The sequence below is a fragment of the Camarhynchus parvulus genome, chromosome 10 (assembly GCF_901933205.1).
Source record: "Camarhynchus parvulus chromosome 10, STF_HiC, whole genome shotgun sequence".
Lineage (NCBI taxonomy): Eukaryota > Metazoa > Chordata > Aves > Passeriformes > Thraupidae > Camarhynchus > Camarhynchus parvulus.
The window spans coordinates 567,672-590,793 of NC_044580.1; the positions used below are offsets into that span (position 1 = coordinate 567,672).

Genomic DNA, 23,122 nt, shown 5'->3' on the forward strand with positions numbered 1-23,122 from the left:
GTGCAGAAGGAGAATTTCACATGCCTGAAGTCTTAAGACCAAGCATGCTGCTGACACATTCAGGTATTCCCAAAGTTAGCACAGCAGAGGGAAGTGGCAACTTTGACTTTTGATGCCTAAATTGTATTGAAACTTCAATTTTGATACCCAAATCCTCATTTGTCTGACCTAAAATCTGACCTAAAGCAGTATTTCTGCTGGGAGTGCTCACTGGGAGGGTTTTGTGCCAAATTTCTTGTATTTTGCACTTGATGTAGTGAACTGTGATTTCAAACAAGACGCCTTCAAACAGAGGCAAGCTACATTAACCCACATACATTCTGAAAAGGTTTAGAGCTCTCATTGGCCAAAAGGGGAGCTTAAAAGGTGTTTGGGGGTCAGCTTGTTTCCCTGCTGCTGACAAAACATGATGTACGTGCTAAACCAGCTCTAACATCCGTGTGGTCTCATTTTGTATCAGTGCATTCCTTAAGGAATAAACCTAATAAACCATAATTCAGAAAACCAAGGCAGATGCGACTGACAAAAAAATAAAGACAGATTTTTCCATTAGAAGCTGAAGTTTTATTACAGGATAAGAGTACATAAAGCACATCTAAAATCGATGTGTTCAATGCACTTAATAAAGGTAATGTAATATTAAAGGTACGGTTTCTAAGTACAATATAACAACATTCATATTAGAATGAAAATTGGAGTATTTAAAAGACAACATTAAATCTCTTATTTTTACAGTCATATTTACAAAATGAATCAAAATACTTTTTTCGGGACCGAGTAAAATAACAAACTTGAATATAAGCAGGCTATCGTGAGTTGGAAAGGTCTATGGAAGGGAGAAGTGAAGTGACTGGGTAAAGATCATTAGCAAAGGTTTAGTACAATACCACATCCTCTTGATGGCTTACATTTTATTGTGGCTAGAAAAGGAATTTATACATACTGTACACATAACAGACAGCACATATTTACATGTACAGTATAATTGCATTAAACTTGTGTGTATTTACAGATATTTGAGCATATCACTCAACGAGGTTTTTAAGTCTGTGTGCTTCATCTTCAATCTGATGTATATTTGTAATCAGCATTTATTCTGGCGTTGGTATGTTGAACATTTAGTAAAGAGGGAGGATAAATGTTAACCAAATGGTTTTGCATAAATATATCAAACTATTAAAACAACAGGGAGAATGTGTTCCTGGCATTACCTATAGGTTGGTACGTACAAATTTTGGAGTGAGTCCTTCTCTCTTTGAAAATATCAAAAGGTGACTTAAATCAAGAAGGGAAAACAAAATTGTCATGGCTTATATTTAAATAAGATTGTAGCTTCAAGAGGTTTTTATAATTGTCCTGATAGTGTTTGCAGTTAAACATTCCACTTATGAAAATATACCCATGGTGCAGTAAAGTTTGTTTTTGTTTTTAGGTCAACAGTATGTTTGCTGTTTAAAAAAAATTATTTATATATATATATTCCTTGGATTGAGGGTATAAAAGCAGTGCATGGAAGCCAAGAACCATGGCTTTAAAATTCACTACCTTCTATTATCAAAAAGTGCAGTAAACAGAAACATTGTTATTAATAAATTGCTCAAAAATCTTTGCTAAAGATCTTATAAATTCAGTAATATTACAGAAAAATTCTAATAAATATTTAAAAGGTTAATTACCTCTTTAGTTAGATATTTGATATCCATCAGTTTTTAAGAATGAACATGAAAACAATATCTAGAATGAAAGGAACAGGGGACAGGAATATTTTGAAGGGTACGTGACTACGTAAATTAAGGTATACATGAAAAAATAAAAACAAAACCCCCATACCTGACAAAACGTTGCAAATTCCACTTCTTAATTAACTTTAGTTGCTACTGGCTGTCCTTGGATATGTATGCATGGTGTATAAAGCATATCCAGGGACTGAATTTAGCCACCCATCACGGCAGATTTACAGAACATTCCTATTTACAGTAACTGGAGTTAATGTGTAGGCATGGCCCAGTAACATCCGCAGTCTGAGCGTGTACAGATCCTATTTAAAGTGAGGAGGGAGGAAGGCACCCAGCAGAATAACATCTATACATTTCCAATGCAACAACAGGATAGAATTCTCCCAACAAGCCAAATAACTACCTCCCTTTCAGACAGACAGCATATTGTAATTATTTTACACTGGCAGAGTAGATGTTTTTCTTATTTTGAATACAATACAGGCAGACTCTTTTAGTAACCGAAAGGATAACAAGCTGGACAGAACAATTTTAATAACATTAATAATTAATAATGTTAATAATGTAGAAAAAAAATTCTACATTTGATATCAAGTATCTGTACCGGTGAAGTAATTTTCTCCTTATTAAATATACTATAGAATAATTTATATAATGACACTATGCATTTAAAGAGAAAACCATGTCCCAAATCTTGTACTCTGATACAGGTACTTGTTGGGCATATGTTGGTGTATATATATATATACACAAATATATATATTTATATATAGTTATACTCAGTGAAATTAACAAGACCCAAAGGTGGTATTGTCTAGGAATAAAAGGGGTTTGTTTGTTTTTGTTCACAAAAGTAACTTATCTAGCACCACACATCAGAAAAACACAAAAATAGCACACTCTAGTTCTAAACAGCTATGTCTAAAATAGATTATATAGTAAAACAGATATTATACAGCATAATGTGGTATTTGATAAACAGATAAATATTTGCACTGTGTAGGCTGTTTATAGTATAATTTTATCTATACAGAATGAAAGCAAAAAGTTAACTGTATAGAGGTGAGCAGAACAACATTAAATATTATGACTCCAAAGCAGAGACAAAGTTAGAGTTGAAAGAATAGAGCAAGATAAAATGTTTACAGGCCATTACAAGTCCTTAAATTAGTAGTAAAATAAGGAATCAGTTGCTCAAGTTTAAGAAAGCAGTAAACAAGAGATTTGCATTTACATGCAGATGTCTAAAACTTGTATTTCTTTTAAATCTATGCACAAAAAGTCATTTGTTTTATTGCTTGACATTCAGTTATGGCTAGAATATTTTTAACCTTTTTTTTGTACTTTGGAAACAAGAATATTGTTAAAGGTGCCATAAAAATGGACAACATTGAAAACAGTTTGCAAATAAACCACCTAACACTGCAGTTCTTTATACATTTTAAAAAGCCTTGTCTGGGGTTTGTCATATGTTAAATATATTTAATCTGGGAAAATACATTGTAGCTTGAAGCCTCCCATTGGCCCAAACATCCAATACAAAAACACATCTCCAGAAAAGGAGCAGGCAGACAATACAGTTACATATAAAGAAGCAGCCAGTTAATGTCCTAATACTTCAAATAGTAACCACTGTTCTGTAACTTGTTTCTAAATCAACGTAGAAATGAGGAACATTTTGGATTTAAAAAGGTCTACAGTACGTATGCCTTTTTGTGAAATACAATTCACTGTATTGCTTATGAATTCTCTGCATTAGATATAGATAGCATTACAGATGGCAAGTTCCTGTAAAGTCTGTGCATTTACATTAAGACTCTGTGGGGTAATTCAGGGTAGTGTTTCTCAAACCGAAAGTCACAACTGGTTGTTTGAATGATGCCCAAGTGTTTGGCTCACGATCAGAACACCCTGCCAGGCACACCCAGCTGGGTTCTTTGTGAGGTGCAGGTTCCCCAGCACAGAGCACGTGCTCGTGCTGGGCAGGGAACTCGGGAGCTGAAGCTCAGTCCTGACCTGGAGGAGCTGCAAGAGCCAGCTGGGACTGCACTTTGCAGTGCCCAGAGTTCCCAAGTACCTGCAGCAGCTTGGGTCCTTCAGTTAGGAAATGCTGCCAATCATTCCAGCTGATTCACACTCCCTGCCCCAGGAAACCTAAGTCAATTCCAACACAGAGAGCCCTGTGCAGAAATATAGCTCATAGAGATTGTGCTTTCAGAAACCTTGAGAAACACTAACGTAGGAACACAAGTATACACAGGACATGTGAACACTGAAAACATGCAGATGTTAACAAAGTGTGATGTCACGCACCAAGTTGAACAACTTGATTGTGAAGTTCAGCTTGAAGAAGTAAGAAGATTATGAGGGAAGACATACAAGTGAATATTGTGGCAGAAGAAGTGAGCCTATGAGTATTGTCTGAAGCCTTTATCATGTTTTGTTTCTTATTTGGATAGCCTACTTATTGCTATAAAGTTATTGCTATATTCTACCAATGATAAAGGCAAAAAAAAAAAGACAAACAGCAACATTATAGATGGAAAAGGTAGAATACAGCTTCTGTTTAGATGTTAAAATTCTATTTAGTACCTGAATAAAGTTCCAGAGAAAGACTGTATATTATGTTATGTATTTTTCTCCTCAAGTCCAGTGACTTAGCATTATGTAGCAAGCCATTATCACAGTACTAGAATTAAAGCACATACTGCAAGGATTTTTAAATAAATACTCATTTACATTTTAAAACTTTTCTTTTTGTTGTTGTATTTGGTATTTGTATGCATTTGCCCTCATTTCCACCAAATGATTAACTGACAGAAATACTTAAACAAAAAGAAAGAGGCTAATACTCAAATATATTAATGGATGTAACTTTAAAAGTGATATATATTAGTATTAATAATTAAAAAATATTCTAATAGTTATGTTTCTCCAGCTAGGGAAAATAAAGATGTACTGTGCAATCTGAATCAGCTAGCACAGACAGAATTCCATACTCAAGAGAAAATTGCTGTTTCTGGCATTTATATTAATAGGTTTGTCTATATTAAGGAGTTTAGGAATGTCTAGGGAAAAAAATACATGTCATTTGCACAGCTTACACTGTGTAACTTGTTTTGTTCATCAAGTACAGACTGGGGATTGTCTATGTCAATCCAAAAAACAATACTGTAATGCTTGGATCATCCCACTACACAGTTAAAACATCTTATACATTGTCCATTCCAAGTGTTTAATTGATGTGCAGGTACATAAATAATAGGGTCCACTGTCAATCAGCAGGAGGAATCCTGTTCTGCTGAAGATGCTGGAACACCAACTGATCACACTTGCTAAGTGCTTGTCTGCCTTGGAAAGCCATTCCCAGCTAAACTCAGCTGTCAGCCTGAAACCATAAGTATGCTCTCCCTATTTATTAAGCAATCTCAAGTAACCAACTGGTAGCTGTATACCCATGAAAAAACCCTCAAAAATACCAGAAAATTGGGGCTTTCTCCAAGCAGACACACTGGATGGAGAAATCAAATTCACTCTCTTTCCTATGTAACTAAGGTGCTGAAGTCTTGCTCATTTTTTTTGTAGTTGTTTACTTGCTTTTCTACTTGCATTTTCAAAAGAATGTGAAGCCATAAAACAAAGCTAATTGGGATAGGCTTCAAGCATCCTAGTTTGGCACTGGGAGACTTCTGAACATTGTTGAGTTTTGGTGCCATTGTAAAATCCCTGGAATTGCTGTATTTGACATACTAGATATGAAAATTTCTTCAGCCGCAGTGTTTCTTTCTGGTCAGGTTTTGGCTTTACCATGAAACATCTGCAGCAATGACAGACAACATTTGAAGTGTTGTTCTTTTACTCCTGCAGATCTGTGTTCCTTTCTATGTGACTTCACTGATGAAACTTAACCATGACCTTTTCATTCTTACTGCATTCTCACAAATGGATTCATTTTCTTTGATAATAATTTAAATACTAAAAAGCCACTTTCTACTGCAGAACACTGAATTTCAGTTGGAAAAGTAGTCCTATCATTATAAAAATGTTCAGAGGGTATTGAAATTAATTTCAATCATTTATTTAGTGGGTCAGCATTTATTTTCTAGAATATAATTGTAAAGTCTTTGCACTGTTTGGGGTACTTCTGTTCTGAGCACAACACCAACCAAAAAGCAGCTCTACTGCAAGAGTGAGTAAGAGAATGAGGCACACATAGAGCATTTAGTTAAAAAAAAAATCCAGTTCTCTTGTGCCTGGGGGCAGGGGGAAGGGAAGAAATATTAGCATATTTTTTAAAAAGTAATTTGTTCCACCAGCAGTACTGGCCACCCTGTTGAAGAGTTTTAGAAGATCCCTGAGCACATTAGTTTCTGACTTCTAACCCCAGCTCCAAAATGATAGGGCTTCTCTTGTTGATAACGAGATGGATTGTCATTCACAGTTAAGTCAATCATAAGGTGCTTAATCTATTTACCCTTTTTTTCACCAATCAGCACAAAGAACTGTCAGAAAATAACTTTTATTTTTCTTTTTTAAATAATAAAAGGGCACAAAATTTAAACAATCAATGTTTTGTGACAGTGGTTTAGGATTATTATCTGGCTGCCCCTCAACAACAGACAAGTGATTCAATCGACATTCCTTAGCAAAAAAAAAAAAAAAAAAAGGAAAGAAAAGAAAAAAGGCCAAAAAAAAGAAAAATCCTGTACAAATATGTATTTTTCCCTGAGGGATCAAGGTTACACCCGCAAGTGCTCTATGTACATATTGCACTGTAGAGGAATGAAGAACATGTGCAAAAAAAGCAACAATGATTGAAGCTTACTAATCAAACCTTTTAATCATGACTGCTATGTCATCTTGCATTTTGGAATGTCGGAACACAGCTATTCCTTTAATCTAAAATGTAAAAATAAAAAACAAGAAAGAAAAAGAAAAACGCACCTCTACTATGGCACATTCAATGAAATAAAAAGTTTTCCAAAGACAAATAGACAAATTCCATCAAGAAAATAATACAAAGTTCGTTCATTTGTGGTTTTTTTTTTGTTTTTTAGAAAAATTACATTACTTTCTTTCATTGTTTCACATTACAAAATCTTTTTTTTTAATGTTTACACAAATCACATTTTATTGCAGGAATATTTCAAGTGCCATCAAACATTTATAGAAGGGTTAAAAAAATAGAAGTCTCTCTAAAGTGGTCCAGACAAGGCTTTGTATAGAATAAATCTTTTTACCACCTTCTACTTTTGACTTAAGTATTTTGAATACATTTTCTTTATTCCATTGACACTTAACAGCCTAGAAGCAGCCGCTCACACGTCCCACGCATACACTCATGTGCGCACACAATGGACTCTCTCACACACACACAGGTGCACATAGACAGATATCTTGGTATTCATACTAAGATAAGCTAATAAAGAGCAACCAAACTTAAAAACAGCCTCCCTTTTTACCTAATTCCATACGTCAAACAATGCTGGAGGTGATGACATGTATGAGGGTGGTTCATGTGACAGTATAGTCTAGTAGCTCTTCCTAGAAAGCCAGAAAACATCTCCAGGGATACATATAACTCCCAAGGAAAATATCTTTGCAGACTCTAAGGACTAGGTCATCTAAACTTAAAACATTATGTTCAGTTATCCTAGTGTTTTTATTTGTAGTGAACTGGGCAGATGATGAAAATACTCATGTGAATATCCACTGACCTCCAGTTTTCAACTGGTTGATCATCTGATAGCAGGCCACAGTCCCAGGGGTTTTGCAGAGGGCATTTCCTCTGCTGTGCTGCGTTCTTACATGGGCATCTCCAACCAGCCACTTTGGTGCTATTCTGAGTCCCCCTGCATAAAAACCCCCTTGGCAACAGGTGTCTGATCAGCGTGTCTGCTGTTTTTATCCCTCTTCATGAAGGGCAACCCAAAAATTATACTCTATTGCCAAGTGGCTGTTAACTGTGACCAGGAACGCAGAGTTACTTGGGGTGTGTACGTTCAGCTTGATTTAACAAGGTCCCAGTACACATGAGCTCCCACAAACAAAAACAACAGTACTTTCTGGCCTGGAAGATCAGTCTCAGCTAAGGCCCTATTTGAAACCTTTTTATTGTTATGTATTTTATTACTAAATGCTCCAAGACTTATATTGTCAATGATTTATGAATGTAAATATGCTAAACAGAATCCAAACAAAACCACTGGCGCCTAGATACCTGGTAAAGCACTAATATTCATCATGAAAAGGTAAGAGCAGGATGTGACTGAAAACTAATCCCCAATATTTTGCCTGGTAGTCTACATTGTCAGAAGTAGGAGGTGTATCTCACTCTGTAAAAAAGTAAGGTCTTACTTCACTATTCATTAGTTGACACTGAGATTAAGTTTAGTTGATCTTTACAGGACTAGCACCTAAGGCTGGTCACATTCAGAAAACATTTGTTAGTTTAAAGAGGTGCTTCAAAAATAGGAATACACATTAGAATGCAAGTACCATATCATGCCTGTTACTCCAATAAAGTAAACAATGATCCAAGGAAAAGTGTTTCAGTGGGAGTGGAGCGAGCGTGTGCTGGGCTGTGAGCCACTTCTGCAGGAGCAGGCAGGATGGAGCAGGAAAAAGACAGCTCTATGGACTTTTTCCAAAAGCCCTCTCCTGCCTCCACCCCAGTGCTCACAGCACTGCAGGTGTTCCCCTCCCACACTCCAGGGCACACTGCTCTGAGGAGGAGGTGTGATGCTGTGCTCTCGCCCTCCTTTCAAAGCCTAGAGATCAGTGATAGCTGTAACCTTCCCTGATGCGCTAGACTAGAACATTATAATAAGTGTCATAGATAAATGTTTCTATTTGACCCCAAAGGAAACATGTTCAAATCATAGAATAAACCTATATTTTGCTAACAAGAACCCACTGATCTGACTCTCTTTTTTAAAATACTTAGGCTTCGGCGTGCATCTATTCACTTGTTACTTCTCAACAACTATAACTTATATAAGAGATTGTTTACCCTTGGAAGTTAAAGCAGTAGGGCACATTCTGTCTCGTTCCTTTTCATTTTTTGATGTTCCCAGCTTTTTCTTAGGTACTTCATCCAAACTGCATTTGTGATGGCCTACAGGGCATCCAGTTATGCACCTGCATCTCATCCAAACCCAAATATACACCTCTGCCTCAAACAGCCACAGTTTGTAATGTTGTTTATGTGAACCTGCTTCCTTTCAGAACTACATTTGCTGCCAGCTTTGCTCAGAGATAGAATTCTTCCTGAAGGGAATAGTAATTAATAACACTGCAAGTTTCAGCTTATTGGTTGGTTATGCGATACAGGAATCAGAATTACAGAATGCAGGTTTCTGATATTTATGATTTCCAGGCTTGTACTGAGTACAAACGAATGCTTTCTAGCGACAGCATGCCTTTCCTTTCTTAGTTTGTTCCCATCTGATCAACTTTAAAGTGCGTCTTTTTAAACAAGGAGAGAACAGACTTCTCTGCTCAGCTCCCTGAAACTGAACTGCTGGATGCTGGAACAACAGGGGTCAGTGTGTCTCATCTCACTGAAGCCAAAAAGACAAACCTAGGGATTTTGACAGGCTACAGCTTGGCATTGGAAGGCATTGTTTACGATATGGAGCAAAAAAGTATGTAATATTACAGGTAAAAATTACTTCTTCTGCAAGCATGTCATACACACATACTTTTACTGTAGATATAGACTTGAATAAATACTTTCAAACCTGGATTTATGGTGGGCAGGAATACACTATTTAATAGCCTGATTTTCAAAGATGCTGTGTTACTCATTTGTAAATGATCTGTAATTAATTAGTTCAACTCTGACAGTGGAAACTCAGAACCTTTGAAAATGAGGCTTTTGACTTTGAAACATTCCAGTTTGAAAGACTTGAAAATAAAAGTACCTTTGAATTTAACTTCTGAAAAGATTATTTTAATGTAGAAAATTGTCGTTATTTTCAGCTCTTTAAAAAAATCTCTAACCATTTCAGGATATGACCAGCCTCTCTTTAAAAGTAACACGGAAAACAGCAGCATAAATACCTCCCAATGTACCAGTACCTGCCAAACCTTTTTCAGTTAAACTTGAATTTCTGGTGCACATGCAACACAACAATGAACACGCTAGCATTTAATTTAAAGAAAAAGGTGCAAAATGAAAGTGCCTTATCAATTCAACAAGAAAAGCTATACCAGTAACTACATTTTATATTAATTAAAACAATATATAAACAATATCTCTTTTGCTATATATAGTCTTCATGCCCATTTACCCTGTAATATATTATAATGCTATTGTTGCTATTGCTATGGACCCTTTTCATGCCGTTCTGTCTACTGGCAAACAGTGGTAGGTGAAAAAAAATCGTCCTTCATGAAACAATGAGCAAGTTGTGCAAACTGATGCTGAAATCTCTGCAATGCACACCAGTCGCTGATTACTAGGTGGACTCTGTTCTGACCAACAAATTGATTGTTCTGTCAAAAGCCTGGGCAGTGAACTACAGGAGAAAACAACCTTCTGACATTAGTACCCTCAGTCTGTGTAAACAGAGGTCAAGGATTGAGAAGTTGAGACAGAAAAAGGGTCCATATTTGTAGGCATAATGGAAATCATATGCATGAGAAAAACAAGTTCAACTTTGTTTCATTGTTTCCCATCCTTCGCCTGACCCCGACCGCCAAGAGATGTGCAGTGTGTTGGCTCCCTAGGTCTGTGCAGGGCCATATAAAGTGTCTTGGTTTTCTTTCTTTTTTTTTTTTTCCTTTTTTTTCCTTTCTTTTGTTTTAATGTTTGTACTTCAGACATTCTAGAAGTGCTTAGGTGATACGTTTACCCATCAATTTGCATTGCTGGCTCAAACTCTGAAGTGAACAACTCCTTGTAAAGTGGAGGAAAATGAAGTCGCACAATGTCTGGGTATATTGCTTTAAATGCCATAAGCTTTTCTGTATGTCGTCCACACAGTGCTCTTAAAGTAGACACTTTGCATATTAACTGTAAAAAAATGAACACAAGTCATATGGTCATACATGGAACCAGGCCTCCCAGTCTTGCTGTAAGGATTAAAGCTCTCCCAAACCAAATTATTAACTTAACAAGGACATTTCAGATGCACAGTCATGGATATTTGCCAGAAATATTTAAGTAACGGACCCACAGCTATTTTTGAAATAATCTTTTTTAAGTTCTTAGGAAAATGTGGCATTAGGTTTCTTTGGTGGATTGAAAAACAAGTATTTCAGGGCTGGATCTTCACTCATTAAACTATCCTCTTGGAAGAAGGCAATCCCAACTGCTTTTAAACCCACTGTGAATATTATGGAGGGAACTGACAATGCAATAGATTAGACTTATTTATCTTAATTGACATAAGGTAAAAAAATGTACTTCAAAAATATCATGAGGGTGCTCCCTGAAGTTACTGAGTAAAATATTCGTATCAAAGCACATGGAAGACTCTTTCTTCTGACAAAGGTATCCAAAGCATACACTGAGAAAAAATTACATGAGCTAGGATTTGAAATTAAGAAAATCTGCAGAGCCCGTGCTGGACCATCCTGCTTGTATTGTAAGTAATTCTTTGGCATGAAACGAAGCATAAGCTCTGGCTGTGCAGAGGTGTAAAAGGAACTATCTCTGCAAGGTAAAAGTAAAGTGCCTATATTTCCCCAGTTCTTCAGATTTACTTCTTGTAACATCATACTAGTTTCTCATTTCTGAGAAATTACATGAAGATACTTCAGTAGGTAGTGCCTCTTTTCCCTAGGCATCAGTATTTGGAAGAACTGAGAAAAAGGCTGTATGGGGAACTTCTCACAGAAGTCAGGAAAACAAGTTTAGTTTGTGTGTTGTACGTTATAACAACTTAATTGTCATGCAGCAGAGATTCCACAAATACTAAGGCGTGCATGTTGTAGCACTGAAATAGTATTCTGTGTGGCAGGAGTGTTGTGTAGGAGAGCTATCATAAAAACCTTCATCACTTTTCATGAAGTTCCACATAAAAATACTCCCTTTCAGACCATTATCAACCTTGTTCCCTAGAACATCATCTAGGTGTTCATTTCACCTCTTCTAGGTGTTCATTTCACCTCTTCTAGGTTTAAGTAACAAGGTTCAACTGAGCATCTCCATTTTGAACAAAGAATTCTGGGTTTATAAATAAATTAACTTTGTATGAGCTTTTACCCCATAATCAGGGCAGTGTTCAGATGAAGGCACTCTTTCACAGTCCTGTGGCATGGCACAGGATGACCCTTACCTTTGTTAGAATTCCATCTTCTCGGTGGTTCTTCTGTAGGACATGCTGAAGTGCTAGCTGGATCTTCTGTTGGAGTTTTTCAATTTTTACTTTCTCCTGAAGCCATGAGCGATCTGAATATAAATGGAGTTAAAACCTCTAGTAATGCACACATGGATCACAGTGCACCAGGAAGTACTAAGTCTGTTACAGATTCCTTTTTCCTATTTGCAACCTTCCTTCCAATTGTTATATACTTTCATATAGAAAATGGGCTTCAAAATTAACAGGTTTTGAAATATATTTATTACATTTTATAAAGCCCTTACTTAGGAGAATGCAATGCATCTGAGTAAGATCTATTATTCATTTGCAAGAAAACGTGTAAAATGCAGGGTGTTTACAAAATGAGGCTAGCAACTTTTTACTGGGAAATTAATAGATCATATAATGAACAACTAGTTGGAGAGGATCGTCTTGCTAAGATCTTACAGAACTTAGAGAAAGCCAGCAGAACTTACAGTGACTGACAGAAAAATCAGACGCAAAGATTCAGCTATTAAAAAAAAAAACAACAGCTGAACTTCCTGGCAGAATAGCAGTATTAGCTGCCACATTCCTGGTGTGACAGAACTGTAGGGTTCTGTAGGTTGCTAAGACACAGGGCTAACACACTTCCTGTCTGGCCAACAACATGAGAACATATTTATGACAGACTCAATAAACCTACCATTGCTAACAGAATGAGTCCACTATGGTGCAGTCTGAACTCACAGTTTCCTTCCTCAGGTGTCAGGCCAGGCACAAACTGACTTTCTGCCCGAGTACCTTGTTCCACCTGACCTAAGAAGCCTTTCCAGGACCAGGAGCACACTGTGCACATTCACCTGTGATTATGAAGTTATTTTAGCCACAGGCATGGCAGACCCAGGCTGACTTCTGGGGTGACTTGGATGTCTTGCACCATAATTCTCAGTGTCCCCCATCACACTAAAATGGTACTGCTGGAAATTTTCCGTTGTGCTGCCGCTGCAACCTCACACACATGGACAGCTGCCTATGGGAGTTCAAGAACTGCCTCTCACCAGGACTGGCTCACAAGACTCACTCAAATGCATTTAATTTAAGCCTTTGCAAAGAAGCTGAGTCCTCAACAAGGTGAAAATGGGGAAAATATGGGCTTAGATTAGGATTTCCAATTTAACAAAACGGTTCCTAAATTAATAGTTTTAATGTGACTATCAAAATAAAAAATTTGGTGAGGAGACACTCAAAAAGTGTCCACAATGATACTTCCACAACGTCTGTTAATTGTAACATTATCATTAAAAAGTCCTGAAAATAAAAACAACCCCTACCAAATAAATCTAGAGGAAATCTTCATCTCTTACCTGCCGACATTAAAACAAATGCAGAAAACAAAGCTATCTCATCTTCTGTCAGGTGCATAGAACATAAACTTTTTCCAAATTCAAACACAAAGCTAATGAAGTCTTCACAACCTGCCAAAAAGAAGGCAAGCTCTTGTTACATTGTTTAAAACTACTTCAGTGCTACAGAGTTATTGATTTATTCTGATGGAGATGAGAAATAGATGTAAAACACTTCAAAGGTGGTCTTCTCCTTAAGGACTGTGAAGTGATGGCAGTGAGATCTCACTCATCCTTGAGGGTATTACTCCACTCCCACAAGTTCCCAGCTCCCACATCCTGGCAGCCAAGATTGACAAAGTTTTGCACACTGTATCTTTTCTACATTGGGTTCTCATGGGGTAAATATGGATAAATCTCAAGCCATTTACTTTCAAGCTCAAAATTGCTCTACCTTTGTTTCTGTTCTAAATGGAACTTTGTCATGTCAGTGTGGACTGAAGAAATTCTGACTTAAAGATTATTGAGCACATAGAGTGGGGGAAGAGAGGCACACAAGGGACATGCAGGAAGCAAAGGGAGAAGCCAAGGTCTGACTGAACATGGTGCATGCAGAAGAGGAACTCTGTCTCCTTCCATCCATTCTCTTGCTCACACAGGTGTTATTCAGGTTACTGCTGCTGTCACACGCAGGTACAGTCTGTAAAGTGAGCCCTGCTCTTGAAGAGCATCACAACCTGAGAGACAAAGGTTTTCCTCAGCCTCCCCAGGCTAAACTACTGGATACAGCTGGTAAGAGATTCAAGTTATATTTCCTTAGAACCCAGAACTGTTTGTGCTCTGCCCTCGTACCTTGAGGTGTTTTAGAAAGGCAGAGAATACTTCAGTAATTGTCCAGCATTCTCCACTGATGTATTTTCACTGCCTCCAAAGTAGCTTACAGCCCAAATCTACACCCAGTGAATAGATCCTTTTAAAATTAGCAAAAATATGTGTGAAGAAATTTCAAAATTGTATGTAGTTTAATTTTAAAAAATTATTTACAGTATTTTACCAGCAAATAACCGGACTTGGCAAATTTTAAAACACTATTAACATCTTCAAAGCAATCACGTCAATATATCCCAAATTAGCTTAAAATCTGCTGCCTTTTCCAACAGGATATATGAAACTTACATTAGATATGAAATCTGGGCTTCTCTTCTCAACAAGTGAGTCCAAACAGCTCCACCCTAATCAAAATGCTGAACTTCAGCACCAACAGTCCTTTACTGCACAGCCTTAAGCTGTTTTACCTCCTGAAATCAGCTTGGCCTCAAACAGAGCCAGAAAACAGCAGTCTGAGCTCCAGAACTCTTTTATTTGAATCCTATAGACTGATTTTTCAAAGCAGCTGTTTTCCCCTTGCCTTGCCACCGTATCATTTTTATTCTTGGTTTTGTTTTTTTGGTGTTTTTTTTTTTTTTTTTTAAAGACACAACAATTCACATTTCCTTACCTAAGGACTTGAAAACCTCTGGGCTAGCATACTTGCCATCAAAGTAGACTGTGTTGTTCTGGGAGTCAAAGGCACGGCACATTCTGATGAACACAACCTCTAAAGACCCTAAAACAGAAACAACGGATGTTTGACTAAGGAAGGAGAGCCTTCAGTTGCAAAGAGCAAGTGAGGATTTAATAACAATGCTCTGCATTCATTGTCAGTTTAGTAGTGAAGTAAGTTGCTGTGGTGTAACAGAGCATAGTTTGGTTTGCTAGTAGAATTACAAGAATTCCCATTAACCCCTTTAGAAGTTTTTGCTAAAGCAACTTAGTTAATGGTTATGAACTTGAGTCATTTTTTTAGAGTAATGAAGTCTGTGAAGCCAAAGCAGCTCATTTATATATGTGTTCACCAAGCCTTAACAACTTGGTCCAGTATTTGTAACCTGAATTGCTCCTACAATATCTTGCATAGAACAATTTGGATTTTTACCTTGAAATATTCACTATTAGCAATCAAAAAAAAAAATCCAATTTTTACGTCTTAACACACTCATTGCTCCCTTCATCCATAACGAAGATTTATTAGATAGACTTGAACTCCTTCTCCCCACAATAACCAAGATGATGTTACTTCAAAGACAGAAAATTTGCAAGGTTTTCCATTATTTAATTTTAAAAGATCATTGTACTGCATATGAATATATGTGAATGCAACCACTGTATGTAACATGTAACACCTTCCTCAGACAAAACTAATAAAAGCAGACCTTAAAGCTGATCCACATACCTGCTTTTAAAAGCACAATTTGATCATTTTGACACAGTTCCATAAAGCCATCAATGCGTTTGGCAAATTCCACTACATACTGTATAGCTTCTGTTATTTTGACTGCGCATAACTGCCACATTACCTCCCTTTGCTGTTTGAGAGAGAAGAGAAATTCAAAAATTACTGACCAAAGTTCACTGTCAGAAAGTAAAACTGAGCTAAAGAAAACCAAACAACAAAATGGAGTGAGTTCTCTCCAACACTCCTGGCTACAGTCTGACCTCAAAACCAGAGCCGCATGTGGGTGAGAGACAATGCAACCATGGAAGACTTCGTCAGTCATGTCAGAGTAGATCCAGCTTGGAGTACTTTTATCATAAGCCAAAAATGTCAAAGTGTAATGATTTTGGTCATTTCAGTGGGAATTTTATTCACTGCATGAAAATAAAATGCCAATTTACACCAGCAAGGCATGATCATATTTTTCCTATCAGCTTCTGTATTTTGAACTGAATGCAAATTATCAACCTAGCTCATCTTCAGAAGAATACATATAAAGATGTCCATATATGAACATCATCTTGATAAAAACATAAAGAAAGCATGCAAGTAGTGAGTTTTTCCAGTGTTGAAAATAATGCAGAATGAAATCACCTAAAGTAGAAAAATTGTACTCCGAAAGGTGAAATATTTTTCTGTGGAAATGAAAAATATGTTCAAAGAACAGTGTGCTTCAGGAGTGCTTCCCAAGGCCATTTTCCAAAAGTAGCCAATTGGTAGCAGCTTGTGGATAGAAGGCATGTTGGAAATAACACTGATTAGATCTTACAACACCCTGGTGGCATGGCAGCACTATGCTGCTGCTCCACAGGTAAAACCCAACACTGAGGGACAACTGGAGCATGAATCAGGATTACAGTGAACCCCCAAGGCTGGAAATCTGATGGAGCTCTGTGTTTATAAACTCCAACTAAAGCACAGCATATAACATCACAAACTTGATGGCTTCACCTTTTGTTGTTGTTGATCCAGGACATTACAATTTAAGACAAAAAAATAACATGCCAATTAGGATTGAAAAAATTCCCATCATTTCCTATCCTTTATCAGAGACAGATTTTAGGAGAATGTCTTTGCCTTTTCCTATACCTGTAAAAATCACAAATGCAAAAGATATCCTGACCATACTGCTGCTTTTGATTCTAGTGTATTATTTTTTTAAATACACAGAAATATACATTCCTGATAGTAAGGAGAAAGCAGTGAAAAAGTGAATTTTGCAGTGTGTTATGGAAATACCATGCTTTAAAGAAACCATGCCGTATCTTGGCATGCTTTTATACCTTGTTCTGATAGTTCTCAATTTCTTCCTGCAGAAAAGTTTGCCATGTTATCTGCTGTAACTCCTCTCTCAAGTACTGGCAAGTTTCCATGTGCGACTTGGAAATATTCTGTGCAAGATGTTCTAAAAGAAAGAGCAGAAAGCGACACGCGTTAGAAATGCAAAGCTATACCTTCAGACACGAGAAAAGCTCGTACATTTCAGTTGCAACAGGGGGAGGGGAGAGGGTGAGCTGAGAGAGAAAATTGCTTTGCTTTGAGTTTCCTTGGAACCGGCGTCGGGAGGCGCAGCCATCGAATGGCCGGCCGGAGCACGCGGCCGCGCCCGCAGCCGCCGCCAGAGGGCGCCGCTGACCCAAAGTTGGGCACCGGCACAAAGCGGCGCCAAGGGGGCACCGGGCACCGCGGGGGAACACCCGGCACCGGGCACCGCGGGGCACACCGGACACGGACACCGCGGGGCACACCCGGCACCGGGCACCGCGGGGAACACCGGACACGGGCACCGCGGGACACACCCGGCACCGGGCACCGCGGGGAACACCGGACACGGACACCGCGGGGCACACCCGGCACCGGACACCGCGGGGAACACCGGACACGGACACCGCGGGGCACACCCGGCACCGGGCACCGCGGGGAACACCGGACACGGGCACCGCGGGACACACCCGGCACCGGGCACCGCGGGGAACACCGGACACGGGCACCGCGGGACACACCCGGCACCGGGCACCGCGGGGGAACACCCGGCACCGGGCACCGCGGGACACACCCGGCACCGGGCACCGCGGGGGAACACCCGGCACCGGGCACCGCGGGGCACACCGGACACGGACACCGCGGGGCACACCGGACACGGGCACCGCGGGGCACACCGGACACGGGCACCGCGGGGCACACCCGGCACCGGGCACCGCGGGGCACACCGGACACGGACACCGCGGGGAACACCGGACACGGGCACCGCGGGGAACACCCGGCACCGGGCACCGCGGGGCACACCGCGGGGGCACCACGGGCACCGCGGGGCACACCGGACACGGACACCGCGGGGGAACACCCGGCACCGGGCACCGCGGGGCACACCGGACACGGACACCGCGGGGGAACACCCGGCACCGGGCACCGCGGGGCACACCCGGCACCGGGCACCGCGGGGGAACACCCGGCACCGGGCCCGGAGCGACACCGCGACTACAGCCGCAGGAACTGTGGGAAGAAGCGGGGGATGGACCCTCCAGTGAGGGCACACAGCTGGACAAGGCCGTGCTGAACGCAGGACACATCAGGGACAGGACAGAACGGCACTGCCAGGCAGGCAGAGCTGCCAGTGCCAACGCTTTCCAATAGGGAAATACAGTTACCACCTGTCCAGCATTCTCTCAGGCAGGACTCTGGTTCCATGAGGCTGCCTGGGAGGGAAAAGTGTCTTTTTTTTTTCCCCTACTCTCATAAAATTTAAAAAATATCACGAAAACACATCTATTAGAGAATCCAGATGATTAAGACAACACACTAAAAAATCCCTAACACTAGAGGTTGTTTTCCTTCAGCTTTAGAGTAGCCACCCAGTTTACTGCACATGATTTAAAATTTCCATACAATGTTTTAATTCCAAATAGAATTATTTTCTGCTGCTATACTTGACTAAAAGATACATAAGGCAGATTTAGATTTATTAATAAAACCTGGTTCCATAAATGTTTAGGAACACTTTCAAAAGCCTGAATAGAATTTAGATACCCAAGTTCCACTTTTATTTAACTTCCCCTTTCCTACCCTGACCCTTCAAGGTGGGCATGTTCTCCTATTTTAGCACGTGACACGTAGAGGCCTGGGCACTTGTCTCACAGAATCCTGCTTTGTTTGGCCACTGAAAATGAAGGCTCAAACCAAGGAGGAATGGTGGTCATGGAGATATTCTGAGGGACTGCAGTACTGGGTCTTCAGTGAAACTGCCTTTGTTTGGTAATGATCAAACAGCTCCTCACAAACTGAACTGCTGGACCAATGTCTGTCAGTAGTTTGATTAAGATATTGCCTGAAAAGTCTTTAACATACAGATGAAATAAAAGCAGATTGTATGTGCTACCTGGGCAATCAGTAAGGCAGAACACAATGTAATTTATACTTTGGCACCATAGCTTTGATGTATTTTAGAGCAGGTTTTTTTTTAACAAGTGTATAGTTAAAACACTTGTTCTCGGTAGCAGCAGCTGACAGCATGATCCCTGTGCCCTTGCAGGATGCAGGAGGTGAAATATTCCCATGTTACTCACAAACCTCTGCCTCACTTAGGGACTGCATTTCAGCACACACCTAAATATTTTCATTGAACAGCCACACCTGTCTAAATTGAAACCTTCATCCGGCAGACAAACATTCTTCAAACATTGTTCAGTAATGTTAATGCTGGGCACCCCAATCATGCTGCGCAGGGTTTAAACGAAGCACTGTGTAAATAAAGGTAAGCAACAGGACAAACTTTGTTAGGCCAGTGGTCCGAACTCAACACTGGGCCTACAAAGGAAAAACCCTCTATTTTTTTTTCTGTGGGTTTAATGTAGATCTTTTTAATACCTTCCACGAGAAAATTAGCAGTCATTTCACTGAGACAAGCTAGTATTGCTGCCTTTGTCCTGACATTTTCTTCTCCTTTTTACCTATCTGAAATTATTTGAACTGATGCCAGACACAGTATTTTGGCTGTCAGGACAAATTACATTGTTGCAGCATTCTGCAACATAAGGACATTAAAAAGCAAGCTCCTTGTGACTTCCTCTCTGCAAAACTTCTCAAAAGAACATAAAATAAACCACACAAAATTTTAATGTGGAATACCTGATTTTTGAACTATTTTTAGGTTTTCATAATAAAATCATTAGAAAAAAATGTTGCTTCAGCAAGTTTTAAGAATCAATTTTAAATGCCTGGCTGCTTACATAAGTAATGGAATCACGAAACCAGTTCTTTGATGTCCTGTTCCACTTTGTTTATAACCAGTTCACACAGCACACTCTAACTCCAGTCTCAGCTGTTGACAAGTCATGCTTGTGGAATTCAGGCTTAGTGTAATCATTAAGGGAAAAGTTTAAAGTAAAATGTGCTAATTAATGTGGTTGTTATAAGGCTCTTAGAGAAATTATCAAAACTTGCTACATTCAAAAACGTCCTTCAGTATCTGGGGCTAGATCCTCTTCAATAAGTGACAAGAACTGCCCTCAGATTAGCCCAGTGCTTTTCTCAGGTAAAGAGCAGAAGAAAATCAGCCTCATCACTTATTGTTAGGAGTAACAGTACTGAGGTAACAAAAAAGGAGATAAATTGTTAAAAAATAATCTGCAAATAAAGAAATGCCCTGTTTTCTCAACACTAGAAATTACCTTCTTCATCAGTATTCCCAGGGTTCTACAGCAACGACTGAAAGCAAAAGCAACACTGGTAGCACTGATTAACCCCAGTCCCCAGGGAGCTTTAGTCCAGAGCAGTAAGGAGTTCCCGTGTGCCCTGAGATCAATCAGGGTATTTACTGTGCACTTCACACAAGAATGCCCACCCATGCCCACAGCTCTACTGAAGCAGCATTCTCACTACCACTGGCTACACGTGCCACTTTAATCCAAAGGGTACTGTTAAGACAATTACAATGGAAGCTTTTCTCTCTCATTACCTAATTCTGCCATGGACACAGTTGGAGAGGTCTCCCCATTTGTAAAAGAACAATAAGGGAAGAAGCCCGATGCTGGTGTGTAGTCACATATTGGCTCTGGTTTGATTCCATTAATATCAAGACCCGACTGATCTGGAGAAGGCTGTATGTCTAAGTAGAAGCTGCTAACTGCAGAGTCTGCTTTGCTACCTTCAGGGGTATGCCCATCAATGTAATTACTGAGGTCGTCATGTAGCTCTGTTAACCCATTGGTGGTGATATTGTATGTTGGTGTGAGTGGTTCTGCCTCTCCTGGCTGCTGCTGGTGATCCCGCTGCTGCTGCTGCATTCGGTGTTTCTGCACCTCGGCGTACAGGCTGTCCCGCTGCTTTTTTGACATTCGACCAAACTTTACAGCTGAAATACAGACACACAAGAGATTACATCTCTACACATCCACCACTGCCTTTTAATTGTGAGTCTTTCAACATTACATGGAAGGATACAGCACAAACCCAAATCTGCAGGATGGACAGACCTAAGAACCACTTCTCAGTTACAGGTACACAGCTACAGCACCTGCTCTTTAAAAGACTGTCTTGACAGGCCACTGAAATGGACCATTAGAAGTCACTGGTTTAACTTAATTCATTAACTTTCCACTTCTGTGCTGGAAAGATTTTCTCTCGTATGTCCGTTGAGGTTGACAGATGCATCTCTTCAGCATTCAAACCCTACCTAGAAAAGAAGAAGCTAAACCAGAACACACTGGCCTGAGACAACTGTCCAGTTCCAACCAGCTGTACACTCGTGCTGTGGAGTGAACCTAGAGTGTGGTGCCAACATGTGGGGGCTCTCTCAGTGTATCAACAGCAAGCTTTACTGAGACTGGGACTAAAGCATGTGGGAAGAACCACCAAACCTGCCACCAAAGTGCCTCTGTGACAGGCAAAAATGCTTAGTAGATGAGTAATTGTTAAACCTATATGTGTGTGTGTGCACACAAGTGCATGTGTGTATCTCCACAGCATTACTACAACTTTGAGAAGCATTAGCTGTAAGCCAGCAGCAACTGGTTTGGGAATTTCCAGGGAATTCTCAAGGATGCAGCATGGGATTTCAAGGACCTGTATCAGCTGTAAAAGCTTCATCCTTTAGAAAGGCAACTACTGCCTTCAGCTTTTCTACAGGAAAGCAAACATGTTGGAAGAAGTAGTCATTACATGATCAACTGTTTCAGGTTTTTAGTCTCATGGCCAATAAAAAAAAATAAAGACAATGTAATTCAAGAAGTAAATGTAATCTGGGAACAATCTCCTTGATAAGGCCTTATGCACCTAGAGTAATGTGTATGTATTTGCAGAACATGCAGCGCTGCTGTCACTGTGGCAGGGGAAAAGACTGAGTCAGATCTTCAAATGGGTAAGTGGTGGCAGCTCCCTTCCATCTGTGGGGGAGGTGTGCAAGTCTCAGCTACAAAGCCAGTTCTGACTGAATTACATAAGCAACTGTTTGGCAGAGGCGGGCTTTCATCACTACTCAAGCTGCAATTTTGAGCTTAATATTTAACAGCACTGGAACATCTCTTCTTCAGAATTCCATCTTCGAAAAAACACTGCATTATTTTTTTCTTTGTATTTTTTCCATTATTCATTATACACATATTTAACTTCAGTTGATACTGTGAGGCAGTTCTGATCTGTGCCCATGCACCAAGTGCTACTTGCAACTACAGGAGGTCACTTAAGTTGGAATGCGTATATAGAGAATATATAAATATATAGAGAATGTATCAATGAATATATGAATATATTAACATCAGAAAAACAAACCACATCTTCAAGAAATGACCAGAGACAAAGCTCTTAACTGAGAGCTATAATAGGTAAGCAAGAAAAAAGACAACTCCAAGAACTTTGTACACGCCCTGATTTGTATACATTCGAGTATACAGCAGCATCTAAAAACACATAGCATATAACATAGAAAAATATGAAGCAACATCTGAAACTCACTTAATGATCTCAGCTATCAATGCATAATTAGCATATAAGTGCTGTTTTTTGGTTGCCCATCCATGACAGCACCCCTGATGTCAGTATTTTGCAGGCAGGCCCCGAGCCAGCAGCGCTTACCATCCCGAGACATCCCCACAGCAAGGCATTTCTGTAAGCGACAGTGCTGGCAGCGGTTCCGGCTGGTCCGGTCGATCAGACAGTTCTTCTGCCGAGGACACGAGTACGTGGCATTGCTCTGCTGACTCCTCCTGAAAAAGCCCTGCCGTGCCATGGCAAAACACAAGTCAAGGAGCTGTTAACTGATGGAGCAAATAAAGACTCTGAAGGACAGCAAGGATAGCATACTTAAAAGAAAAGAAGTTCAAGTGCTCTACAGTCAACTAAAGGAAGTTAAAACTAAAGGTTTTGTTGGGTTTTTTTCTCTCCTAGAAATAAACAAAAACCAGTAACTAGCAAGAAGCAGTTCCTTAAAAAAGCATTGTAACA

At 39.7% G+C, this 23,122-nt stretch overlaps 1 protein-coding gene across 2 annotated transcripts in view; it reads right to left on the minus strand.

Annotated features, from left to right (window-relative positions):
- Window positions 1-541: 541 nt before the first annotated feature.
- The window catches only part of RORA (RAR related orphan receptor A), a 71,984-nt gene continuing 49,403 nt past the window's right edge, over window positions 542-23,122 (minus strand). Inside the window, exons 3-10 of one of the 2 annotated variants that reach the window (XM_030955092.1) lie at window positions 22,754-22,895; window positions 20,829-21,035; window positions 16,969-17,090; window positions 15,644-15,776; window positions 14,870-14,977; window positions 13,393-13,503; window positions 12,023-12,135; window positions 542-10,755 (exon numbers count right to left, since the gene is read on the minus strand). In XM_030955092.1, coding sequence (XP_030810952.1) covers window positions 10,591-10,755; window positions 12,023-12,135; window positions 13,393-13,503; window positions 14,870-14,977; window positions 15,644-15,776; window positions 16,969-17,090; window positions 20,829-21,035; window positions 22,754-22,895 — 1,101 coding nt within the window. In that variant the 3' untranslated portion in view covers window positions 542-10,590. Of the gene's footprint in view, window positions 10,756-12,022; window positions 12,136-13,392; window positions 13,504-14,869; window positions 14,978-15,643; window positions 15,777-16,968; window positions 17,091-20,639; window positions 21,036-22,753; window positions 22,896-23,122 lie in introns of both variants that reach the window. The other variant, XM_030955091.1, reaches the window with a different exon arrangement.